Source organism: Trachypithecus francoisi, unplaced genomic scaffold, assembly GCF_009764315.1.
Source record: "Trachypithecus francoisi isolate TF-2019V2 unplaced genomic scaffold, Tfra_2.0 Lachesis_group11, whole genome shotgun sequence".
NCBI classification, from domain to species: domain Eukaryota; kingdom Metazoa; phylum Chordata; class Mammalia; order Primates; family Cercopithecidae; genus Trachypithecus; species Trachypithecus francoisi.
Window position 1 is genome coordinate 45,412,426 of NW_022681456.1, and position 22,736 is coordinate 45,435,161.

Sequence of the window (22,736 nt, forward strand, 5' to 3'; positions counted from 1 at the left end):
GAAAATGAATAGTATTTGGCATAAAATCTTTCAGAAAAGTAGTAAAATTGTCATTCCTATAAATCTAACTAATGTCTTTAAAGTTTATCTCACAAAACCAGTATCTTTTTATTTTGTACTGAGCTACTTATTTTACCCAAATTGGGAGTTTAAAAAGAAATTCATTACTTATTTTCGAAAGGAAAATTTACTGTCAAGTATAGTAATTTTTTTTTTTAAAGCAGCGTTAAAAAAAAAAAAGAAAGATGAGAAGCACTGGTACAGATAGTTGGAAATGTCATTTAGATTTAAGTCTACAGCTTCTTAGTAAAGTTACTTAGAGGTGTATCATACTCCAGCACGGCTGTGAGCAGATGAGCAGGATGAGCAAAACTTGCACAAGTAAGCGTGGTAAACACCAAAGAAGGCGCTTTCATGGAAGGACACCCTAGGTAACCAAGCAAGTGACAACAATAGTGCAGGTGAGTCCTCGGATACCTTCTCCCTCCACCCCCGGCAGTGGCCCGGACAAGCACTAACCTCTCCTTTCTAGAGCCTTCCCTTTATACTAGCTCCAAAACCATCAAGTCCCACCATCCGCGAAGGGAATGGTGCTACAGGTAAGGCGGGCGGGGTCAGAGGATGCCGAGACCTCTTGTCAATTCTTCGCTCGCCCCCAAACGAGGATCACGGCTGCGCGGCTCTCTACCAAGACAGATTCTGATACTAAACAAGGCTAAAACTTTTTGTTTTTACCTTCTTACAGAAGGCACTACCCTGGACGCCGCCTGCAAACGCCTGAAGAGAAGGCAGGGTGTTTCCACTTTTTCAGAATGGGGCCAGGCCCTACGGCCCCAATAGCAGAAGCTTCTCTAACCCAGCACTGCTCCCCTCAACTCCTCCTAATACGCTGACCGACAGCTCGACCTCACCTGGAAGCGGTTCCGCCAGGGGATGGCTTAGGAAAACCTCATGAAGAGCGGCCCAGCGAGTGACGCCACTAAAGCCACAGTCATGGTCTACCTCGTTCAGGCCACCAGCTCGTAGGCGCCTCAACCACTGCGCCTCCCGCCTCTCGGTCCTTCCCCGCCGCCCCGGAACCGTCGCAGCCTTCCGCGTTGCACGCCGGGAGCGCCTTACCTCCTCTTTTCAGGGACTTCAGTTCCCAGCATGCACAAACCTCAAGCACACCTGCACTCTGGGATTTGGAGTCCTTGTTCCATGCCTTCTCATCATCCTAAACAGCAAGTCCTGGGACTCCGGCGGAGAATCTAAACGTAAAGCATCACCCACGGTCGTGAATTGTAGGCCCTCTTTGCATCCGGGATCTTATTCTGGCCCCGGCGGAGTTAGGGATGGTGTCGCATAGCAGCCGCTGCCGCTTTGGCTTCCTCGGGACCATTTGGCTGGACCCAGCGTCCGCGTGGAAACGCGATAGGGATCTGTCCAGCTTGGTGGTTGCGGTAGTGAGGGACCTCCGCTGGTTGCCAGGCTTGGTGTAGGTGGTGGATCCCTGTAAGCAGGATCAGCGAGTCACTCCACGCTCAGGTTTTTTAGCCTCAGGGCCCGTGTGCCGCAGCGTAGCTACCCCGCCCCTTCCAGCCTCGGGTCCGTCATCCTGCCTTACTTCGGTTCCGGTTTCCGCCGCACAACTTCACTCGTTCCAATTGTTAATTTCTGCTTTTTTTTTTTTTTTTTTTTCCAGCCCCAATTCTGCTTCTCCAAATCAAGGATCATTGTCAGCCTTCCACAGACCCTCGCGCTTGCCAGGATTAGGGTGTTCGCGCGCGTTGTGGGTAGGCGGTGTGGAGGAAGGGACCCAGAAATCTTAGTCCTAACTTAGATTAAAGCCGTCACATTTTATTTAGACGGTACACTCTCTGACAGTTTGTGCTATTTTTGATCAAGGCTATTTTGCCCACTTGTCTGTTTTGTGGCTAAGAGATAGTTCTTTGCTAACATCAGAAAGCTATAATGAAATAATTGCAAAAAATGTAACCTATTAGAAAACCAATAATGCTGTGTACCTTGTAAATGCTAATATCCACCTGTTTTGTTACAGAGGTGGAGCACAGTGAAATAATTCAAGATGCCACCTAATATAAACTGGAAAGAAATAATGAAAGTTGACCCAGATGACCTGCCCCGTCAAGAAGAACTGGCAGATAATTTATTGATTTCCTTATCCAAGGTGCTTACTTGGTCAATAATAATAGATATATACATTAACTTATGATTAATTTATTAATAAAATATGAATATTTTCAGGAACAACAATTGTCACAATCTGGAAGAGTTCTTATATTTTTCTTAAAGGTTATAAAATATAAAACAGTTGCTTTTCTGTTTACTTAGGTGGAAGTAAATGAGCTAAAAAGTGAAAAGCAAGAAAATGTGATACACCTTTTCAGAATTACTCAGTCACTAATGAAGGTTTGTATGTAGTAGGTTTTAACGATAGGTTTGGCTATTAGAGGAACTATAAAAATCTGTTCTTATATAAAGTGATCTTTGTGAAAATACTTGGTAATATCTACATCACCACTCAAAAATGTAATATATTTAAATTGTGGATTAAGTATTTTAGTGTGTAAAACATTGCTAGTTTTTACTTAAAGTTTCTAAAAGGGTATGTAGGGGAAATAGAATGAGTGTGTTGAAAAATAACAGAAGGAAATATATCCTGAGGTCCAAATGACAAATGCAGACAATGACTGCTATAGGGATTTGTTAAGAGGGGAAGTGATCTAAGAGGTGCCAGAAGACTTCACAGAGGATGAATACTGAGGAGTAGTTTTAGGTAAGTGGAAGGTAATGCAGTGGTAAGATAGTAAGGAATTCTAGAGCTGTTGGTTACCATAAATAAATATTGAGAATAGGAAATATGTTTATTCTTTACATTTGAGGAAATGCGATGCAGCAAGTTTGTAGCAGGCTATAGAGAAAACAAATCTTGGGCAGGTACTTTGAGATAGGTTGTTGAGGGCATTAAAGGTGTATTTTATGCTGTCAGCAATTGAGAAGGCAATGAAGGTTTTCGAACTACAATTGATAGGTACAAAAATATGCCTTAGGAAGGCAAAACTGAGTATATTATATAGGACAAACTGAAGGAAATCAGAGCTTTGCAAACATCACATTATAGAGGAGTTTAAACCTGAAATTATGCATCAGAATAATAGCAATTGAAACAGAAAAAAAGTAGTGGAAAAACATTACAAAGAGATATGTTGCTTTACTGGATATAAGACTTGAGGACTTGAGGTAAAAGAGAATCAAAAATGTTTCATGCTATTAAAAATCCAGAAATTGTAGTCTTAGGTAAGAAAATTGTCTGGCATGGTGGCTCACGTCTGTAATCCTAGCACTTTGGGGGGCCAAGGCAAGAGGATTGCCTGAGGCTGGGAGTTGGAGACCAGCCTGGATAATATAGTGAAACCTTGCCTCTACGAAAAAATTTGCTGAGCATGATGGCACACCAAGCATGATGGCATGCCAAGCATGATGGCACACCGAGCATAATGGCATGCACCTGTATCCCAGCTACTCAGGAAACTGAGATGGGAAGATTGCTTGAGCCCAGGAGGCAGAGGTTGCAGTGAGCTGAGATTGTGCCACTGCACTCCAGCCTGGATGACAAAGTGAGGCCCTATCTCAAAAGCGAAAAAAAAGGAGGGAAAAAATTATTTATTTATTCAACAAATATTTACTGAAAGTCTCCCTGTGCCAGCCATTGCTGGCACTAATGAGCATGACAAATAAAATTTTTATTTTCAGTGCTTACATTCCAGTTTAAAGGCATATTGAAATAACCTTTCTTTTAATGTTTAGATGAAGGCTCAAGAAGTAGAGCTGGCTTTGGAAGAAGTAGAAAAAGCTGGAGAAGAACAAGCAAAATTTGGTAAGCACCTTGGAAAAAGTTTATTATGTTATTAAATAATGAATTCCATTTGTTCATTAAGCTGTGGAAAATTAAATTATATTCTATAAATCCTATATATTCAATTTCTTTTTAATGTATAACATTTATTTAATAATACATATTTCTAGACTCCTGTTTTATGGATCTGCCATGTAATACTTTTTGTTACCTTGTAATCATGATGGACTCTTTTAAAAGAATTAATTTTGTTATTAAAATTTATTTAAAAGTTTGTTTTGTGGTAACTAATCAATTAAAACACTTGTCTTTTTTTTTTTTTTAAATAGAAAATCAATTAAAAACTAAAGTAATGAAACTGGAAAATGAACTGGAGGTATGTCTTTTTGTATTCCCTAGGATGTAATTGTCATTAATTTTATTTTGAATTGTTTTCAAATTTTAAAATTATTATTGGCTGGAAAAATTATAAGGATGATTGTAATCATGGTTGTTTATTCAATATATGTTCTACATGCCTATTATGTGCTATATATATATAGTACTAAGGATTGAGCATACAGTTGTGAACAAAATAAAAAACAGTGAACTGCTGGATGGAGCTTACAGTCTTGGGAAATATACAGAAAGATTACTAGTAACTGAGGTGGAGGGTGGGTGGGCATTTGAGGAGTAATGACCAAAGGGTGTTATAGAAGTAATTTTTGACAAAGCTAAGGGCTAAAATATGAATGTATTGTTGAGGAACAAAATACATAGAGACTCCTGAGAAGGTAGGAATGTAATGCAAATGGATCAGCCTTTGAAAGGAGGAATACCCTTTTCCTTTGTGTTAGGAGAGGAGGAAGAATGGATGAGGGGAGGAAGAGTGAATGTGTATAGAAACTTTTATGTTTGTAGGCATAATGCCTGGAAGTTGAGAGGTTGGTGATGACATCATTTGTTTAAAAGAGTGGGAAATGATGTGGTCACATTTTAATGAAATTAGATAAAATTTGAAATCCACTGGAGAATGGACTGGAGAGTTGGGGATCTGAAGTCAGACAGATTTGAGTTCCAGTCCTGATTCTTTTACTTGTTAACTCTCTGAACTTGGATTACCTATTGTTTTTTGATTATATATCCAGCTCCTGGCAAGATGCTAAGCACTTTGAATAAATACTTACTAAATGAATTATGGAGTTGGATCAATTCTGTGTTAGTGTTTTGCTAGGCAGCTGCTATAGAATAGGAGGGTAGGACAATTGAAGATATTGGTAGGAAAGTGGTTGAAGTGATGATTGTGAAGTCTTAACTGAATGGATAAGAAAGTCAAGATTGGGGTTGGGTGGGCAGAACGGTAGGGATAGGGAGGGAGAAGTCAAGGGATTAGAGTGTCCTGTGGGGTCAAAGGACAGGCATAGTGGGAATAATTGAAAGAATGTTCTGGTTAGACAAGGATCTGATGTGGGTGTGGGAGTGAGAGACTATAGTGAATTCAAGAAACGAAAAAAACAGATTAGAACAAAAGTTATGTGGAAATTGCTTAGGTGTACATTTGATAGACATCTGCGGGCCACATGCTTAAATTCCCAATGCATTTTGCGGAGTTATTGGGAAGCTGGTGGCTTGCTTCTACCATGAGTAAGTAAAGATGGAGAACAGGACATCTTGTGAGAAAGCAGCTGAAATTTTCATAGGATGATGGAGGACTGATAGGAATGATCACCTGAAGTTGCAGGGTGGGGTAAACCTAGAAGTACCAACACCTTCTCCTGACCCTAATGTATATGGGATCTGAAAGAATGAGCCCCTTCCAATTGAAAGAGTTCCAAGGGCATTAGTATCTTGAAGGATCCAAATTGCAGCTAACCCAAGGAGATGGAAAGGAGGATTCAGTAAAGCATCTGAGGTTGTGAAATATTAATGTATCTTGGAAGAGAATTTTAGACAGCACAATGGAGTACTTTTTGAAGGAGAGAAAGAGTACGAACAGTTTGGTTAATGCAGAGGAATAACAGAACTGTATGGTGAAGAAATGAATGTGAGACACGTTAGATGACCAAATGATGTGATGTTCTGGGCCATGACCTAAATTAACAAGAATATGAGGTAAAATTGATTTAATTGGCTACAAATCTTAAAGGTAACCAAAACTTGAGCTGTTTAATATGGTAGCACTAGCACTAACCACTTGTAGTTATTTATATTTACATTGGTTAAAATTAAAATGAAAAATTTAGTTCTTCAGTTGCACTAGCCACACTTCAAATGCCCAAACGTAGCTACATGTAGTGAGTGGCTACTTAACTGGACAGCACAGAGAGCATGTCCGATATGTTGGAAAGTCCTATGGGACAGCACTGGTCTAAATAGTGCATGGTATGAGAGAAAGGACAGGTTAAGGCACTCAGCTTCACTGACTGGGGCGAAGATTCTGATGGTTTGTACTCAGATTCCAGATCCCTGAGGCTCAGGAACCTTTGCAGTTTAGTCTGGTTACCTGTGGCCCAGTGGTTACAACAGAATGATTAACAGTCAGTTCTTTGCAGCTCTGGGTGGCTCAGGAAAAATTTAAGGAGTTATTAGCTGTGACCTAAAGCTTAAGTAAGTTAAATCTAAAAAAAAAGTTCTTAAGCTAATAAGCTAATATGATTTTAAATATCTGCGCTGAAGTATAAGGAATATTTAAAGTCAATATAATGATTTGCTTCTTGACTCATTTGAACCTCAAAATATAATGGGATTAATTTATACTTTGGGTTTATTACTTTAAGATGGCTCAGCAGTCTGCAGGTGGACGAGATACTCGGTTTTTACGTGATGAAATTCGCCAACTTGCAAAGCAATTAGAACAAAAAGATAGAGAATTGGAGGACATAGAAAAGGAGTTGGAGAAAGAGAAGAAAGTTAATGAGCAAGTAAAGCACCTTTTTTTTTCCATGAATCTTCACTGTTCAAGTTACCTGGCTTTTTATTATTATTGGTAACAATATCAATTTTTATATTGTTTGTTATATTTGAAAAATGATGTTCACTTATCTCTAAGGTTTTATATCACTTTTCATTTTGTCATCACCAATTTTAAAATATAATGTAACAGATACTTCTAGTGAATATGTCTTGAAGATTAATTATTTATATTCGGAGGTACGTTTTTCTCAGTACATCAAACTTGTTACCTAAAATTAATGCTTTTTTCTGGAAGATTGGTATCAATAAACTAACAGATTTTCATAAAGAAGTGATCTTTCTAGTGCCATAGTTTATTTTGGGTAAAAGTTATATTTGTTTGTTTCAGTGTATTTATATGATTAGTAGATTTGGAAATGAATCTTTTGATGATATATTCAATAATGGTTAATTAAATATCTTGTTTTTGGTTGTACCTTATTTTATGTGTGATATATATATATTTTATATATATAGTTTTTGAAAAGTGGTGTTCATGTCAGTAGTTTATAAATGACATCTTTAACTTTTTTTTAATGCTTGGTTTTTATTACTTCATGTTATTCCTTGTTATAAACTAATAATTCTTGCAGTGTTCACTTGAATTTAGTTTTAGGAAAAAAGTTTTTTTGCAGATCAACTTGTATTTCCTGGAAGAAAATTTCCTATTTTTACCTTAGCTTCCTGTTTAATGTTTTGTTTATTTACTTAACATTTATTTGTTTTTTTATTTCACCTGAGCTGTTAGTAAACTTAGTAAAATTTGGTGCCTACATGTGGTAGCTGTCCTGTCCCTTATACTCAGAAACATTTTCCACCTTTGTGTCCTTTAAGTCATTGTGTTATATTCCATTTATTTTATTTTGTCCATTGTTCTCTCAGAAGTTGAGGGTCATACATTTTAAGAAAACAACGATATGCTATTTAAGATAATGTATCATAAATTGATTTGTAAGGAAAAGTATCCCCATTCTTCACGTATCTGTTTTACTCTAAAATTTTAAAGAATCATATAAAAGTTAGCTATGGAAACAGTGTGGTAGAGACAGTATGGATTGATGCCACTTAAATGTTAGGAGCAAGCTCTTAGAGCATTATCCGTTTGGTTAACTCTGCAAAACACAGCAGACCTGTGGATTTTTTAATAGTCATAAAGGATCTAACTTATAATATTCACTGGTAGAATTGCTTAGGGGGATGTCTGTGGTTTTCTGGACTTTTGTTCTTCTATATAGACCTGTATCGGTTGACTTACCATTATTCATACCACATACCCTTAGTTAATCAGAACTACCTTGTCCATTTATGTCTTAGAGTATTATCTTTATTCATAGTCACACAAAGAGAAAACTTCAATATGTGACCTGTGTTCCTTTTTGGCTGCTCAATTCCTTTAGATGAAATATGGGTATGGGTTGCTTTGGCAATTACTTCTTTGCCCTTAACCAGTCATTCAGTTTTGTTGAGTCTTTACAGCATACCAGAGACTGTGCTAGTTACTAGTGATATAGTGGGCAACTTTGTTCTGGTTCTCAAGAATATTCACAGTCAATAATAAGCATAACATAGTGATAATATGATAGGGAGATAGGTAAGGTTATATTCTGGCGTACTCTGGAGAGGGATACCATAATCAGCCTTGAGGCACAGGATGTGATCTGTAAACTGAGACCTGAAGTAGAGTTAGACTGGTAAGAGGAATGAGGATGTATATGGTGGTTAAAGAAAGAACATTCTGGGTAGAACATACAGCATTTGCTAAGACGTAGAGGTAAGAGATGTTGTGGAGTATTTAGGAAACTACAGTTATTCTTTTTGACTGAAATATAAGTGAAAATAGCTTTCATAGAGTTCTTACTATGTGCCAGGCACTTCATAAGCATTAATTCGTTATTGCTTATTTGATACTTACCATATGAGATAGTTGTCATTTCTACCATGATACAGATGAAGAAATGGAGACAGAGAAAGGGTAATTGCCAATGGTTGCACAGCTTATAAATGGTAAAGGTAGGATTTGAAAACAGTCTTAACTCAAGAGTCTGTGCTGTCTTGCCTACCCAGTTTTAATTCTTATGATCCTCTGGAGAGATAAGCACGGGCCAGTTCCTGATGAATTTGATTCTTTTCCTGAAAGGAGCCTATGAAGAGTTTTGAGCACAGGACATCATGATCAGATCTATATTACTGTACTTTGTAGAGAATGGATAGAAAAGGGCCAAGACTAGTAAGGCGACATTTGTGTTAATTCAGGGAAGCGCTAATGATGGCATTTGCCTGAGAAAGACAAATGTGAGAGAAGTAGATGTAATTGGATGTGGTGAATGTAACTGGTTGTTGGAGGAGAGGGAGGATGGAAAGTCTGCCTAATTTAGTGGGTTGGGCCACTAACTAGGTAGATAGTGCCATTCATTAAGGAGGAACACAAGAGGAATTTGGAAAGCTTGAGATTATTTCAGTTTGTAGATGTTGAGTTTGAGGTTCTTCTGGGCATATTCAAAAAGGATTATCTGTGGATATGGAATTCACAAGAGACCCTGGGCAGATAATGAGGATTTATGAATCATGTGATTCATAAATCAAGTGATTATAAGGCACATCTCTGAGAAATGTCTAATAAAGCAATGAAATAAGAAGAGTGCTTCAAGGAAAAGCTCAAGAAAGGAGACACAGAGTGTGATGTTTGAGAAGACAAGGGAAAAAGCATCAATAGCATTAAATGCTTTAGCATTAAGTTATTGACTTCTCTTCTTGTAAAAATTTCCCAATTCAGAACACAGTGAGATTATTAACTTTCAATGAATAATAATAGTGATAGGCAAACTTCTAAAATTTGTATTGTACTTTGCATTTTATTATAAACTTTCTTTAAATTTTTTATTTTGAAAAATGTCATATCTTCATAAAGATTGTAAGAAACACACTGTTGGTGGTAATATAAATTAGTTCAACCATTGTGGAAGACAGTGTGTCAATTCCTCGGAGATCTAGAAGCAGAAATACTGTTTGACCCAGCAATCCCATTACTGAGTATATACCCAAAAGAATATAAATCATTTACTTATAAAGATACGTGCACACATATGTTCACTGAAGCACTATTCACAATAAGAAAGATGTAGAATCAACCCAAATGCTTATCAATGAGAGACTGGATAGTGAAAATGTGGAACATATACATCATAGAATACTATGCAGCCATCAAAAGGGAATGAGAGGTCAGGCGTGGTGACTCACTCCTGCAATCCCAGCACTTTGGGAGGCCGAGGCAGGCAGATCACTTGAGGTCAGGAGTTTAAGACCAGCCTGGCCAGTATGGTGAAACACCGCCTCTACAAAAAAAAAAAAAAAAAAAAAACTTGGCATGGTACTGCATGCCTGCAATCCCAGCTACTTGGGAGGCTGAGGCAGGAGAATGACTTGAACCCAGAATGCAGAGGTTGCAGTGAGCTGAGATCGCACCACTGGACTCTAGCCTTGGCAACAAAGCTAGACTTTGTCTCAAAAAAAAAAAAAAAAGGAACAAGATCATGTCCTTTGCAGGGACATGGATGGAGGTGGAAGGCATTATCCTCAGCAAACTAACACAGGAACAGAAAACCAAACACTGCATGTTCTCACTTGTAAGTGGAAGCTGAACAATGAGAACACATGGATGCATGGTAAGGAACAACACACACTGGGACCTGTCAAGGGGTCAAGGGGAGGGAGAACATCAGGAAGAATAGCTAATGGATGCTGGGCTTAATACCTAGGTGATGGGTTGATCTGTGCAGCAAACCACCATCGTACACATTTACCTATGTAACAAACCTGCACATCTTACACATGTACCCCAGAACTTAAAATAAAAGTTGATGGGAAAAAAAAAAAGAAAATCTTCATATAGATTCACCAGTTGTTAATGTTGTGCCAACTTTGCTTTATCTTTTTGTCAGTATTTTCACACACACATATTTGTCTGTTGTTTGTTCAATCACATTTTTTGCTGAGTCGTTTAAGAGCTAATTGCAGATATGATACTTTTCACTTAAATATTTCAGCTTGTCTATTTGAAAAAGAAAGATGTTCTCCTACAATGAACACAATATAATTGTCATGCTCAGGAAATTTAATATTGATTCAACACCATTATCTAGTCCATAATGAGATTTCTTCTAATGGCCCAATAATATCCTTCGATCTCCCCACCTCCAATATCCAAAGTTCCATCAAGGATCACATACTACATTTGGTTCTTTATTATAGACTTTTAAATATCGTTATATACCATTGTGATTCTATCATTTCCTTGAATAAAGAGGAGAACCAGAAAAATGAAAGGTCATAAGAGGAATGAGGTTTGGAGAATAGGTAAAAAAAGGCATCATAATGTTTATAATAATGTTTGCCTGTTTGGAGAAATAAGAATCACAAATGAAATCACTTATATGTAGATAAGAAAGTCCTTTATAACTTTTTGCCATTCTATTCACTGATCATTTTGCTGAGAACTCTGTATGCATTTTATTTAACTCTTATGTCAACTTATATTAGAAAACTCAATTATAGAGATGTTAAGTAACTCATTCATGCTTTACTAGAAATTGGTTGATAAGGGACATAAACCTAGGCCAGTGTGATTTTAGATTGCTTCTTTTAACCATTGTGTTGTATTGCCTTTTATTTCTAAGTAATTTATGTTCACTGAGAGCAAATAATAGTCTAGTTATGACATAGAAAAGTGAAATATAAAGATGTTGGGCAGAAAATTATTAGGGGTTGTTTGGGGGGAGCAGATTAAGTTGTTTCTGTATTCTTTGGTTAAAATTTGTGTGTGTGTTCTTTTTAATTCTTTAAAATGAAACTGTTTAATCCTTCTTAAATCCTTAAGTTTTGAAAATTTGGACCATTTATTTATGTGTTAGGTTGATATTAAATCCTTAATAGCTTTAACATTTTCTACTTTATTAGAGAGGATTTAAAATTTAAGTAGATAAGCTGAATACCTGGCTTTATATTAAATTACTGCTGATGGCCAGGCACAGTGGCTCACGTCTGAAATCCTAGCACTTTGGGAGGCTGAGGCGGGTAGATCACTTGAGGCCAGGAGTTCAAGACCAACCTGGCCAACACAGTGAAACCCCGCTCTACTAAAAATAAAAAAAATTAGCCAGTTATGGTGGTGCATGCCTGTAATTCCAGCTACTTGGGAGACTGAGGTGGGAGAATTGCTTGAACCTGAGGCAGAGGTTGCAGTGAGCCGAGATCGCACTACTGCACTCTAGCCTAGGCGACAAAGAGAGAGTTTGTCTCAAAAAAAAAAAAGAAATTTCTGAATTTTATCTTATTTTTTTTTTACTATTTTAGTTGGCTCTTCGAAATGAGGAGGCAGAAAATGAAAACAGCAAATTAAGAAGAGAGGTTGGTAAAAAATTTTAATAGTTGTGGTGGTTCAACAAAAGTACTTGTTTAAAAAGTTTACATAAATTTATATTGTAACCAGGACTGGAGTCTTCTAAGTAACTGATGTTCTCAAACTGATTTTATGGTATGACTTTGTCTTGGGAAAATAGAAAACAAAGCAAAATGTGAGGCCATTACGTATTACCTTCATCTCAGGTCTATGCGGGTAAATCTTTTTTTGTTTTGTTTTGTTTTATAAGCCATTCTTTGCTCATTTTCTAATTGAATAGATAACTGAATTTCTATTCTTATTTCTCTTACCCCAGATCCTTTAAAAATATTTGTTACTTGTGAAATCTTATAAATTCTGATTATCATTTGGTTCTACTGAGCCAAATAATGTTTGTACATTGTTTATTCTGATAGAAGTTAAGTTTCTAACATAATTAAAATATTCTTTGTTTTGGTAGATAATTAGTATTCTTTCTTTGGTCATTCAAAATAATATACATCATTTTCCTAAATTTTTTTTGTTTTCTTTAGTTTCTGATTATTATTTTTAATTATGTATTGCCTTTCTCATTTCTAATTACTGTTTTCCTGTCCTTTTCTGTAGAACAAACGTCTAAAGAAAAAGGTGAGGCTTTAAGGGTGGTGAAATCTTGGAAATTTAAAGATATGTTCTGAGAGCACTATTTAGAGGATATAATTTTGTTATTCTGAATAGTTTCGTAATGGAATGTTGTGTTTGGTTACCTTCAGAATGAACAACTTTGTCAGGATATTATTGACTACCAGAAACAAATAGATTCACAAAAAGAAACACTTTTATCAAGAAGAGGGGAAGACAGTGACTACCGATCACAGTTGTCTAAAAAAAACTATGAGCTTGTCCAATATCTTGATGAAATTCAGGTAAAATGGCTAGAAATCAGTTCAGAGCAATGGTTCCTAAAAACTTTAATTTCATTATAATGTAAATATAATATTTAGCCCTACATGTAAATTCTTTGGTATAAATCTGTCACTATGAACTTGTAAAACATGAAATAAATTATGTCTTTGAAGTTGCAACTTTTTAGCCATTCTTTTTATATTTGCCTATCTTGGTCATTAAGAACAATTGAGGTCCTTATGTACAATTTTCTTGATATTCAATTTGATTTAATTGATCAATGCCAATTAGTAAAGTTCTATAAAGAATTCTCTTTTTTTCTAGCAGACACTTATGGCTGCATTTAATTTTAATTTGGTTTAATTTTCAGTTTTTTTAAAATTACTTTTAATTATAGTGTCTTTAACTTTTTTAGACTTTAACAGAAGCTAATGAGAAAATTGAAGTTCAGAATCAGGAAATGAGAAAAAATTTAGAAGAGTCTGTACAGGAAATGGAGAAGATGACTGATGAATATAATAGAATGAAAGCTATTGTACATCAGACAGATAATGTAATAGATCAGTTAAAGAAAGAAAATGATCATTATCGACTTCAAGTAAGAATTACTTTTAGAATAACTTATTTATTCAGACTTCATGTTATCTCATTAGTATTTATTTGACACTAGAAAGTACTTTTTCTAGGATGTGAATTTTTGTCTGTCTTTTTAATACTGTAATATGTTGTCATGTTGATATATTTGTCCATATGTGTCTCCAGTCCCCTCACAAACACTAATTCTTGCAATTTAGGATATATAAATGATACTTGAATGAATGTGTAGATAGCAGTCATGTACAGCTCATAATTATGGGGTTTTCTATAAAAGACTCTTGAAAATCCTGTGGATCATAACATTTAATTTTATCTTAAAATAAATACTTTATATGTATATTAGAAACCAATACATTGTTCACTATATGGATTAAAGTTGTTTAAAAGGTAGAATAATGTTTAAAAATAAAGTTTTCTAGTAATGAAAGATAATTATGCGATTATAAGATGCAGAAACTATTAAATGTCACCTATAATTCCAGGATGACTTCAATGATAAATATACATATGTAATATAATATATCTGTATGTATGTGTATATGTGTGTATAAGCATGAGTATGTATGTGTATGTAGATATATTTATATATATAATGTATATGTAAATATGCACAGGTGTAAATATGTATTACATCAATTTGAAACAACTCTTGAAATAACTGTTGTCTTTTAGGTACAGGAGCTTACAGATCTTCTGAAAGCAAAAAATGAAGAAGATGATCCAATTATGGTAGCTGTCAATGCAAAAGTAGAAGAATGGAAGGTATTTTTTTAATTGACATAATAACTTTTTCTTTTTGTATTTTAGGTATGAATTTTAGTCTTATTTTTGTTTAATGCCTTATACTGGTTTATAACATTTTTATTAGGGTTTTTAAACATAAGTTTATTTTATTTATTGGTTAGAAAAGCTCTAAAACTGTCCTTTTTGATTTTTAGCTCATTTGCTATTGAATGACTTATTTCACTTCAATGAGTTGAACTTTAAACTTTTTGATAGAAGTCTGACTCCAAAATATATTTGGCAACTAAAATATATAATTCTAAATGTAATTTTAATCTTTTCACTTAACTCGTAGTTACCTTGTATACATTAGTTAAATAGTTGCAGGTTTAATTTAATTTTTCTAACTGAATGTCAGGTTAATCAGTGGGAATAGGAATAAGCAAAGGGATTAGAATAACTTGGGAAGCCTTTTCTAAATACACTTTTCTTCCTCACCACCACTCTCCAACCTTAACCAAATTGTCAGGCCTTACCATATTAGAAGCTGGGATTGTGATATTTGTATATTTGAAAAACATCAGAGATTATTCTTAATGAATACTTCTATTTTTTTTTTTTTTGAGACGGAGTCTCGCTCTGTCACCCAGGCTGGAGTGCAGTGGCCGGATCTCAGCTCACTGCAAGCTCCGCCTCCCGGGTTTACGCCATTCTCCTGCCTCAGCCTCCCGAGTAGCTGGGACTACAGGCGCCCGCCACCTCGCCCGGCTAGTTTTTTGTATTTTTTAGTAGAGATGGGGTTTCACCGTGTTAGCCAGGATGGTCTCGATCTCCTGACCTCGTGATCCGCCCGTCTCGGCCTCCCAAAGTGCTGGGATTACAGGCTTGAGCCACCGCGCCCGGCCGAATAATTCTATTTTTAAAAGCTATCACTTCTAGAGTCATTTGCTTTCTAGTAGGGTTCACATAAATCTTGTTGGCAGTTTGGAGTTGGTTAGCATCTAGAAAGCTCAGATAACCTATATTTTAAACAAAAGCAGTAGCAATGGAAATAAGGCCTATAGAATCCGTCAAGCCTCCATAAACTTTATATAAAGGGCCAGAGAGTGAATATTTTAGACCACCTGGTCTCTGCTGTAACTAAACTCTGTTTATAGCATGAAAGCAACCATAGACAATACGTAAATGAGTGAGCAAGGTGGTTTTCAGGTAAAATTTTATTTATAAAAGCAGGTGGGAGGCCAGATTTGACCTGTGGGGCATAGTCTACCAACCCCTGGAAAAAACAGTTGTCTTTACCAGATTTAATGTTGGCAAGGTAAATGGTAACATGTTATATGTATTCTGTACTGTGTTTTGACTTAATATCTTTTCATAATTATTTCATATCAGTACATGTAGTATTGCTGTTCTTTTTAAAGGTTATGTAATTTTTCTTTATAAACAGGTGTTTATTTGGTAATTTGTGAAGTTTATGAAGTTTCCAATTTTGGGGTTAGAAACTGTTTTAATTAATATTCTTATATATGTTATTTTGCAAATGTATGAGTATATCTGTGGAATAAATTGCTGCAAGTGTAATTGTCATGTATGTTGCAAATACATTATTCCAATTTGTCACTTTTTTTTTTTTTTTGCTTTATGGCATTTTTTGCTGTGAAATATTTATTTTTATCCTTAGTTAATTTGTTATTTTTTAATGACTTTTGACATGTGTCATAATGAGAAAGGCTTCTGAGTATAAACTTGTTTTCTCATCTTTTCTCCTAATATCTTGTTTTTTTGAGACAGAGTCTCACTCAATTGCTTAGGCTGGAGTGCAGTGGTACAGTCTCAGCTCACTGCAAATGTCACCTCCTGGGTTCAGGTGGTTCTTGTGCCTCAGCCTCCGGAGTAGCCAGGATTATAGGCATGTGCCACCATGCGTGGCTAATTTTTGTATTTTTAGTAGACATGGGGTCACACTGTGTTGGCCAGGCTGGTCTCGAATCCCTGGCCTCAAGTGACCCCCCTGCCTCGGCCTCCCAAAGTGCTGGAATTACAGACGTAACTCTGCCTGGCGTTTTTTTACATTTAAATCTTTGAAACATATAATTCATTTTGATGTAAGGAGTATAATATGGATACAGCAGAGCTACTCTGTTGTCCAAACATCATTTATTATTTCATCTTTCTTCTGTTGAAATGCAATTTCATTTTTATTATATACTCCTTTTGAATTTGAATTTAATTTTGGAGTCTCTTTTATTAAATTGATTGATCTATTTTCTAGCCGTGTATACTTGTTTTAACTTGTTTATATTTTAATATCTAAAAACATCTTTTTTTGATTTTAGAATTCTTTATGAATATATTTAATATAAATTATAGAACTGGCTTGTCCAGTTCTTAAAAAAAATCTTGTAGATTTTTATTGGGTATGTGTTACATTTATAAATTATTTTATAGATTGATTTAGGATAAACCTTTTTATGATATTTGGTCCTCCTAAAGAACACAAGTTACCTTTTCTTTCATTCATTCAAGATATTTTATGCATCTTAGTTGCATTTTAATGCCTACTTCATAAAGATCATTTGTATAAAACTTTTCACAGTTACATGGAAGTACTTCTTGTTTATAAATGAGTTTTGAAAGGTTGAAATATTTTTAAAGATTGAATTATTAAGAAAATTCAGTGTATATATTAAAATCATTTTCTATTTGAATTTCAGGTCAGATATATAAAAGGAAAAAAGATTATGCCAGTAGTTGCTCATACTTTCTCACTTCAAATAACTTTTATTTTCTGTATCATAAATCTACTAATGGTTTATATTATTTATGATAATGAAGAATGTTTTATTAACTTTCCTTTTGCATAACAGATTCTATTTTATTTCTAGCTTATTTTGTCTTCTAAAGATGATGAAATTATTGAGTATCAGCAAATGTTACATAACCTAAGGGAGAAACTTAAGAATGCTCAGCTTGATGCTGATAAAAGTAATGTTATGGCTCTACAGCAGGTAAAATCTTATCAAAATTTGGTTTATCAACCAGTTTTATTACAGTTGGAACTTTGAACGATGTATTTTATTTATTATATCATCAGTGCCTAGTCTAGTGGCTTGTACTAGCAACTGTATAATAATGTCTTTAGAAATTTCTTATACCATCTGATACCAATAAAAAATTAGAATTAAGTTTATAGAGTCCAGATTAGAGTTAGAACTAGAATTATTTTCTTTATTTTTCTGTGTTTATGTGGATAGTACACATATTGTTTTGGTTAGAAATTAACAAGAAATGATTTAAAACTTTTAGAAATTTTAAAATAATTAATACTCTGTTAAGGTTTATTTTACTGTATCTTAGTCCTAACATATCCTACACAATGTGAAATAAGCTAAAAGCATGGTTATAATTTGATTATGCTGCCTATTTTATTTTTAGTGAAAATAACTCATATAAAAGGAAGTCACACTTTTATTATTTGTGCTGTAGTTATAGTCCAAAAGTAAGAAGATGATTTGAAAAGTATATGCTGAGTAAGAGCAATTACAGGGGACAATATTTTTGAATAAAGTGCTAAAGGGGAAAAAGCTAAGTTGAATAAAAGAGAAAGCACAGAGCAAAACAGAAACATACAGAATGGTAGAAAGATGGAATTGAATGGAGGATGAGGAAAGTAACGTAAGGAATTGTAGAAGCCACAAACATTAGAGAGTTCTGGAAATACTATTTTCCGAGTGTTAGCCTTTATATCTATCTTTCAGTATTGGAGTAACAGCAGTGTACCTATCATGTGTATCATTGTGTATTACAGTTAAAGTGTACAAAATGGTAAAAGGCATACTTTAACCCACAAGAAAATATGTTCTACAGTCTTGTTGAAAAAAATCAGACCTACTTTTTTCCTTACCTTTTTAGGTTAATATTCATGAAGGGATATATATTGTTTTAAAATATTTTATAGGGTATACAGGAACGAGACAGTCAAATTAAGATGCTCACAGAACAAGTAGAACAATATACAAAAGAAATGGAAAAGAATACTTTTATTATTGAAGATTTGAAAAATGAGCTTCAAAGAAACAAAGGTATTTTTATAAATATATAAAGCTATTTTATATACCATTATGTTTTTAAAGTACTTTATATTTATTAAAATAAAATGTCAAGTCAATATTGAGTTTTCTCCATTTGAATTTTATCATATTTTCAAAAAATTATACATGATTATTTTTTATTATACTTATATTACTAGTGCTTACCTTTGTAAATGATGGATATATTTTCTATTATTTTTCTCCTCTGGTGAAAATTACATTAACTTTTATTACCAGGTCACTGGTATGAGGGAAATGAAAAATTGTGATACAATTATTTTTATTTAATTTTTTGTAATTAACAAAGAATGGAGTATAATAAAATATTGACCAGTGTAGCAGCATTGCTGATAGTTTTCAGAGGTAATTTCACATCAATCTTACTCAAATTAATGTTTCATCATGTTCTCCTTACCCTGAGCCATATTACCTAGTTTAACACATCAAATTCTATGAATATAAGTTCTCACAATATCTGTGTTGTTATATTTCCATAGCGCTACATACTATAGTTATGCCAGGGCACACTACTGCAAACTGTTCATGGGAAATTCATAGACATGTTTTTTATAATTGCTGAATATATATACACACACACATATATATACACATATATACATATATATATATGACATGAAGAAGAAATAGTGATTCAGTGCACATATGTGTGTGTAAGTGTAGTGATGTGGTGTTTGCAGGTATGGTTGTAATTTTGAAAATGAAGCAAAAGCCTTGCTGAGGAGATAATTGAACCAATACTTAAAGAAAGTGAAGGAGTAAAACATGCAGGTGGCTCTAAGCAGTGGGAATAAGTTCAAAAGCACTAAGTAGGAGTGTACAAAGCATGTTTGAGAACAACAAAGAAGTCTTTTTGGCTAAAGTAGAGTCAGCAATTGGGGCAGTGATAAGATCAGAGAGGTAAACTGAGGCCATATCATATGGGGCCTTATAGTTCATTGTGCAGGCTTGGCTTTTAAGTGAGAAGTGACAACGTGGAAAGTTTCTGAAGATAAGAATGATATAATTTGACTTAGACTGTGCAGTAGACTGTAGGAGTGGTAAATAAAAAGCAGGGAGACCTGTTAGAAGACGATTGCAATAATCTGGAGAAAAGTGATGGTGGTTTGGGGCATGGTGGTAGCAGTGGAGTTATTGGATGTAGCAGTTCTGGATGTATTTTGAAAGTGATTAAAATGGAATTTGCTAACAGATCAGATGTAGGATGTGAGAGAGAGAGAACTCTTGGTCTGAACCAAAAGTTTTGGTCATGGTGGTGGTATGGGAAGAGCAGGTTGAGAGATAATCAGGTGCTTAATTTCAGACATGTTAGATTTGAGATGCTTATTAGACACTCAAGTGAAGGTGTTAAGTAGGTGCTTATATATAAAAGTCCAAGGTTTAGGACAGCAGTCTAGGCTAAAGATATGTTTGGTAACTGTCTCCATATAGGTAATTGAAGTAATGAGGCTAGCTAAGATCACCAAGGGAGTAAATGTAGGTTAAGAAGAAAAATCTAAAGAACTTCTACTTTAGCAGCTGGGGAGATAAAAAGGAGCAGCCAAAGGAGACTGAAAAGGAAAGCCCAGAGAGCTCGGAGGAAAAGCAGGAGTTAGGAGAGCCCTGAAAACCACACGAGGAATGTAACCAAGGAAGAAGAAACAACTGCTTTCAGAGCTGTGTTCATTGATGCTGATAGGTCAAGATGATCACTAGAAGTTGACTATTGGACTTAGCAATGGTCATTTTTGGTTCAAGAGAAAATGGGTAGAGAGGAAATGTAATAAGGAAATATAGAAACTCTTTCCCAGGACTGTTTCTATAAAGAGAAGGGGAAAACAAGGTGGTAGCTTGAGGGGAAAGAGGGATTAAGAAAACATTTTTCTCTTTAAGATGGAAGAAATAACTCATGATTTTAGGTTAATAGAAAAGCTCCATTGAAGAAACATTGATGAATCAATGAAGTGTAGAGAGAGAACTTCTGGAACAATAATATTTTTAAGAATGCAATGGGATGAGATCCTAGTGTGCCAGTGAAGAGGTTGGCCTTAACTAGGAACACAGAGTTCATCCATAATTATAGAAAAGAAGGTAGAGTGTATAGATATAGGTGACTTGGTAGGCATCCTGGTAATGGGAATTTGTTGAAGTTCTAAACTGGTTGCTGCTTTTTTCTCAGTGAACAAGGGAGCAAGGTTCTTAGCTGAAGGTGAGGATAGGAGAAGATGTTTCGTAAGTTTCAGGAGAAAGAAGAGAAGTGAAAGTATAAAATGGTCATCTGAAAGATTGAAGATATGGAGAATGTGGTATGACTGTTGAATAGCTTCAAGAGCCCACTAGACATATATATATAATATATTTGTAATATATATATTATATATATATATATTTATGTATTTCTATATATGCGTTTGTTATATTTGTATCAGAAAACTTTGACAGTAGTTTAAACTGCTTTAAAAGGATGACTAATAGTATGGATTGTGCATATTCTGGTTACTAGGAGAAAAAGTGGCAATTGATCTCTGCTGTCAAATAAGGAAAAGAACTTACCTAATAACACTTTAGTCAGTCCATAGTTACATAATCCCTAAAGCTCACAGATGGTGTGTGTACTAGACTGTACTCTGTATCTTGAACTTAACTTGTAAAACACAATGGCTAATGGTATTCTTCCTTCATAAATTAGGATTAGGTTTAGTTATCAGAAACAGAGAGCTGAAGAATAATGGCAAATGCAAGACAGACATTTATTTCGCATCTACGTAATGGCCTAGAATTAAGCATTCCAGGGTGTTGCCTTCATCTGCCCATCCAAAATGGATGCAGTGCAGCTTTATCTCATGTCTGTATCCCAAACAGCAAGAGAGAGGAAGAGGGGACAAGAGTTAAAAGCATGTGCTGAAGGATAGGCAGGCAAATACAGTGTTTATTGTGTAGGGCCATGTGGAAGAATGATAGGAAAGTAGATATGTGGAAGAAAGGGAGGGGGAGAAATACTGGGGGACAACTCAGCCTGTGTCGCGTTCCACAGCTTAGCTGTTAGCTCCAGACAGCTGGGCTCATTTCGTAAAAACTTTTGTGATCTCACATACTAGTCTTATGCCTAAGTCCAATATTAAATATATAACCTATATATTAGTAAATGCTTATTATGATTGAGTGTGAGAATAATCTGTCAATAAATTTTGGAATGATAGCAATATTAGGTTTTGGTTTTTTAACAATTGAGTAAGATATTACAAGTAGGCATTTAGGAAGTTTTTAGCTTAGTTTGGATTGAATTTAGTTGCAAGTGATGGAAAAATCAAGCATAGTACAATAATTTAAATAAGACAGAAATTTATTTCTCTATAACATAGACAAAGTTGAAGCAACCAGGGTAGGATTTGTGTGACAGATGCACAAATATTCCCTATCAGGGACCGTATATCTTGTTGCTATACCTATCTCAACATGTGGGTTCTAATTCATGTGAAGTTGCCACCCTCATATGCATGTGGATTTCAGCTAGTAGGAAGGAGGAAAGATAGAGAAAGATTACTCCTTTCTTTTAAAAACATTTTTTTTTTTGAAATTCACGTTATGACCTTTGCATTTATATTCCATTACTGACATGACCACACATAGCTGCTTGTGTGTCAGTGGAAATTTAGTTCTTTATTTCAAATGGCCATGTGTCGAGCTAAAAATTCATGGTTTTAGTACAGTGGACAAACGGGAGGTTAAATATTAGGAGCAGCTAGCAGTCTGTGTCACAACGATCATTCTTTGTAAAGCAGTATTTTGCAACCTTTTAAAATCCATACCCCTTCAGCTAAGAAGATTTTGCTGAACTTTAGTTTTTTAGTTAATTGTTTTAGTAAAACCAAAACAAAACTTTCATCTTACAAATATAAAATGACAAATTTAAAGGAGTTTTTTTTTAATGGCACACCACTTTTCTTGCCACCATATTGGAATCACTGATTTGAAGGAGTAAGTCATCGATTCAATTCATGATTTTTGTTTTTACTCTGTAGGTGCTTCAACCCTTTCTCAACAGACTCATTATATGAAAATTCAGTCAACGTTAGACATTTTAAAAGAGAAAACTAAAGAGGCTGAGAGAACAGCTGAACTGGCTGAGGCTGATGCTAGGGAAAAGGATAAAGAATTAGTTGAGACTCTGAAGAGGTTAAAAGATTATGAATCGGTATGTATTTTTATCTTGTCATTCAAGGAGCTTGGAATTATTCTTGCCATTCACAGACTATTC

At 35.0% G+C, this 22,736-nt stretch overlaps 2 protein-coding genes across 6 annotated transcripts in view; one reads left to right on the forward strand and one right to left on the reverse strand.

The window, feature by feature from the left end:
* Positions 1-1,250, reverse strand: part of TMTC3 (transmembrane O-mannosyltransferase targeting cadherins 3) — a 55,927-nt gene extending 54,677 nt beyond the window's left edge. The window contains exon 1 of one of the 2 annotated variants that reach the window (XM_033221121.1): positions 1,120-1,250. In XM_033221121.1, the coding sequence (XP_033077012.1) occupies positions 1,120-1,151 (32 nt within the window). In that variant the 5' untranslated portion in view covers positions 1,152-1,250. The other variant, XM_033221123.1, reaches the window with a different exon arrangement.
* The window catches only part of CEP290 (centrosomal protein 290), a 94,794-nt gene continuing 73,240 nt past the window's right edge, over positions 1,183-22,736 (forward strand). The window contains exons 1-15 of one of the 4 annotated variants that reach the window (XM_033221119.1): positions 1,302-1,587; positions 1,685-1,775; positions 2,042-2,170; positions 2,335-2,412; positions 3,811-3,880; positions 4,189-4,235; positions 6,616-6,759; positions 12,140-12,193; positions 12,792-12,812; positions 12,938-13,090; positions 13,486-13,668; positions 14,340-14,429; positions 17,276-17,398; positions 18,349-18,472; positions 22,501-22,673. In XM_033221119.1, coding sequence (XP_033077010.1) covers positions 2,069-2,170; positions 2,335-2,412; positions 3,811-3,880; positions 4,189-4,235; positions 6,616-6,759; positions 12,140-12,193; positions 12,792-12,812; positions 12,938-13,090; positions 13,486-13,668; positions 14,340-14,429; positions 17,276-17,398; positions 18,349-18,472; positions 22,501-22,673 — 1,362 coding nt within the window. In that variant the 5' untranslated portion in view covers positions 1,302-1,587; positions 1,685-1,775; positions 2,042-2,068. Of the gene's footprint in view, positions 1,588-1,684; positions 1,776-2,041; positions 2,171-2,334; positions 2,413-3,810; positions 3,881-4,188; positions 4,236-6,615; positions 6,760-12,139; positions 12,194-12,791; positions 12,813-12,937; positions 13,091-13,485; positions 13,669-14,339; positions 14,430-17,275; positions 17,399-18,348; positions 18,473-22,500; positions 22,674-22,736 lie in introns of all 4 variants that reach the window. The other 3 variants (XM_033221120.1, XM_033221118.1, XR_004439698.1) reach the window with 3 other exon arrangements.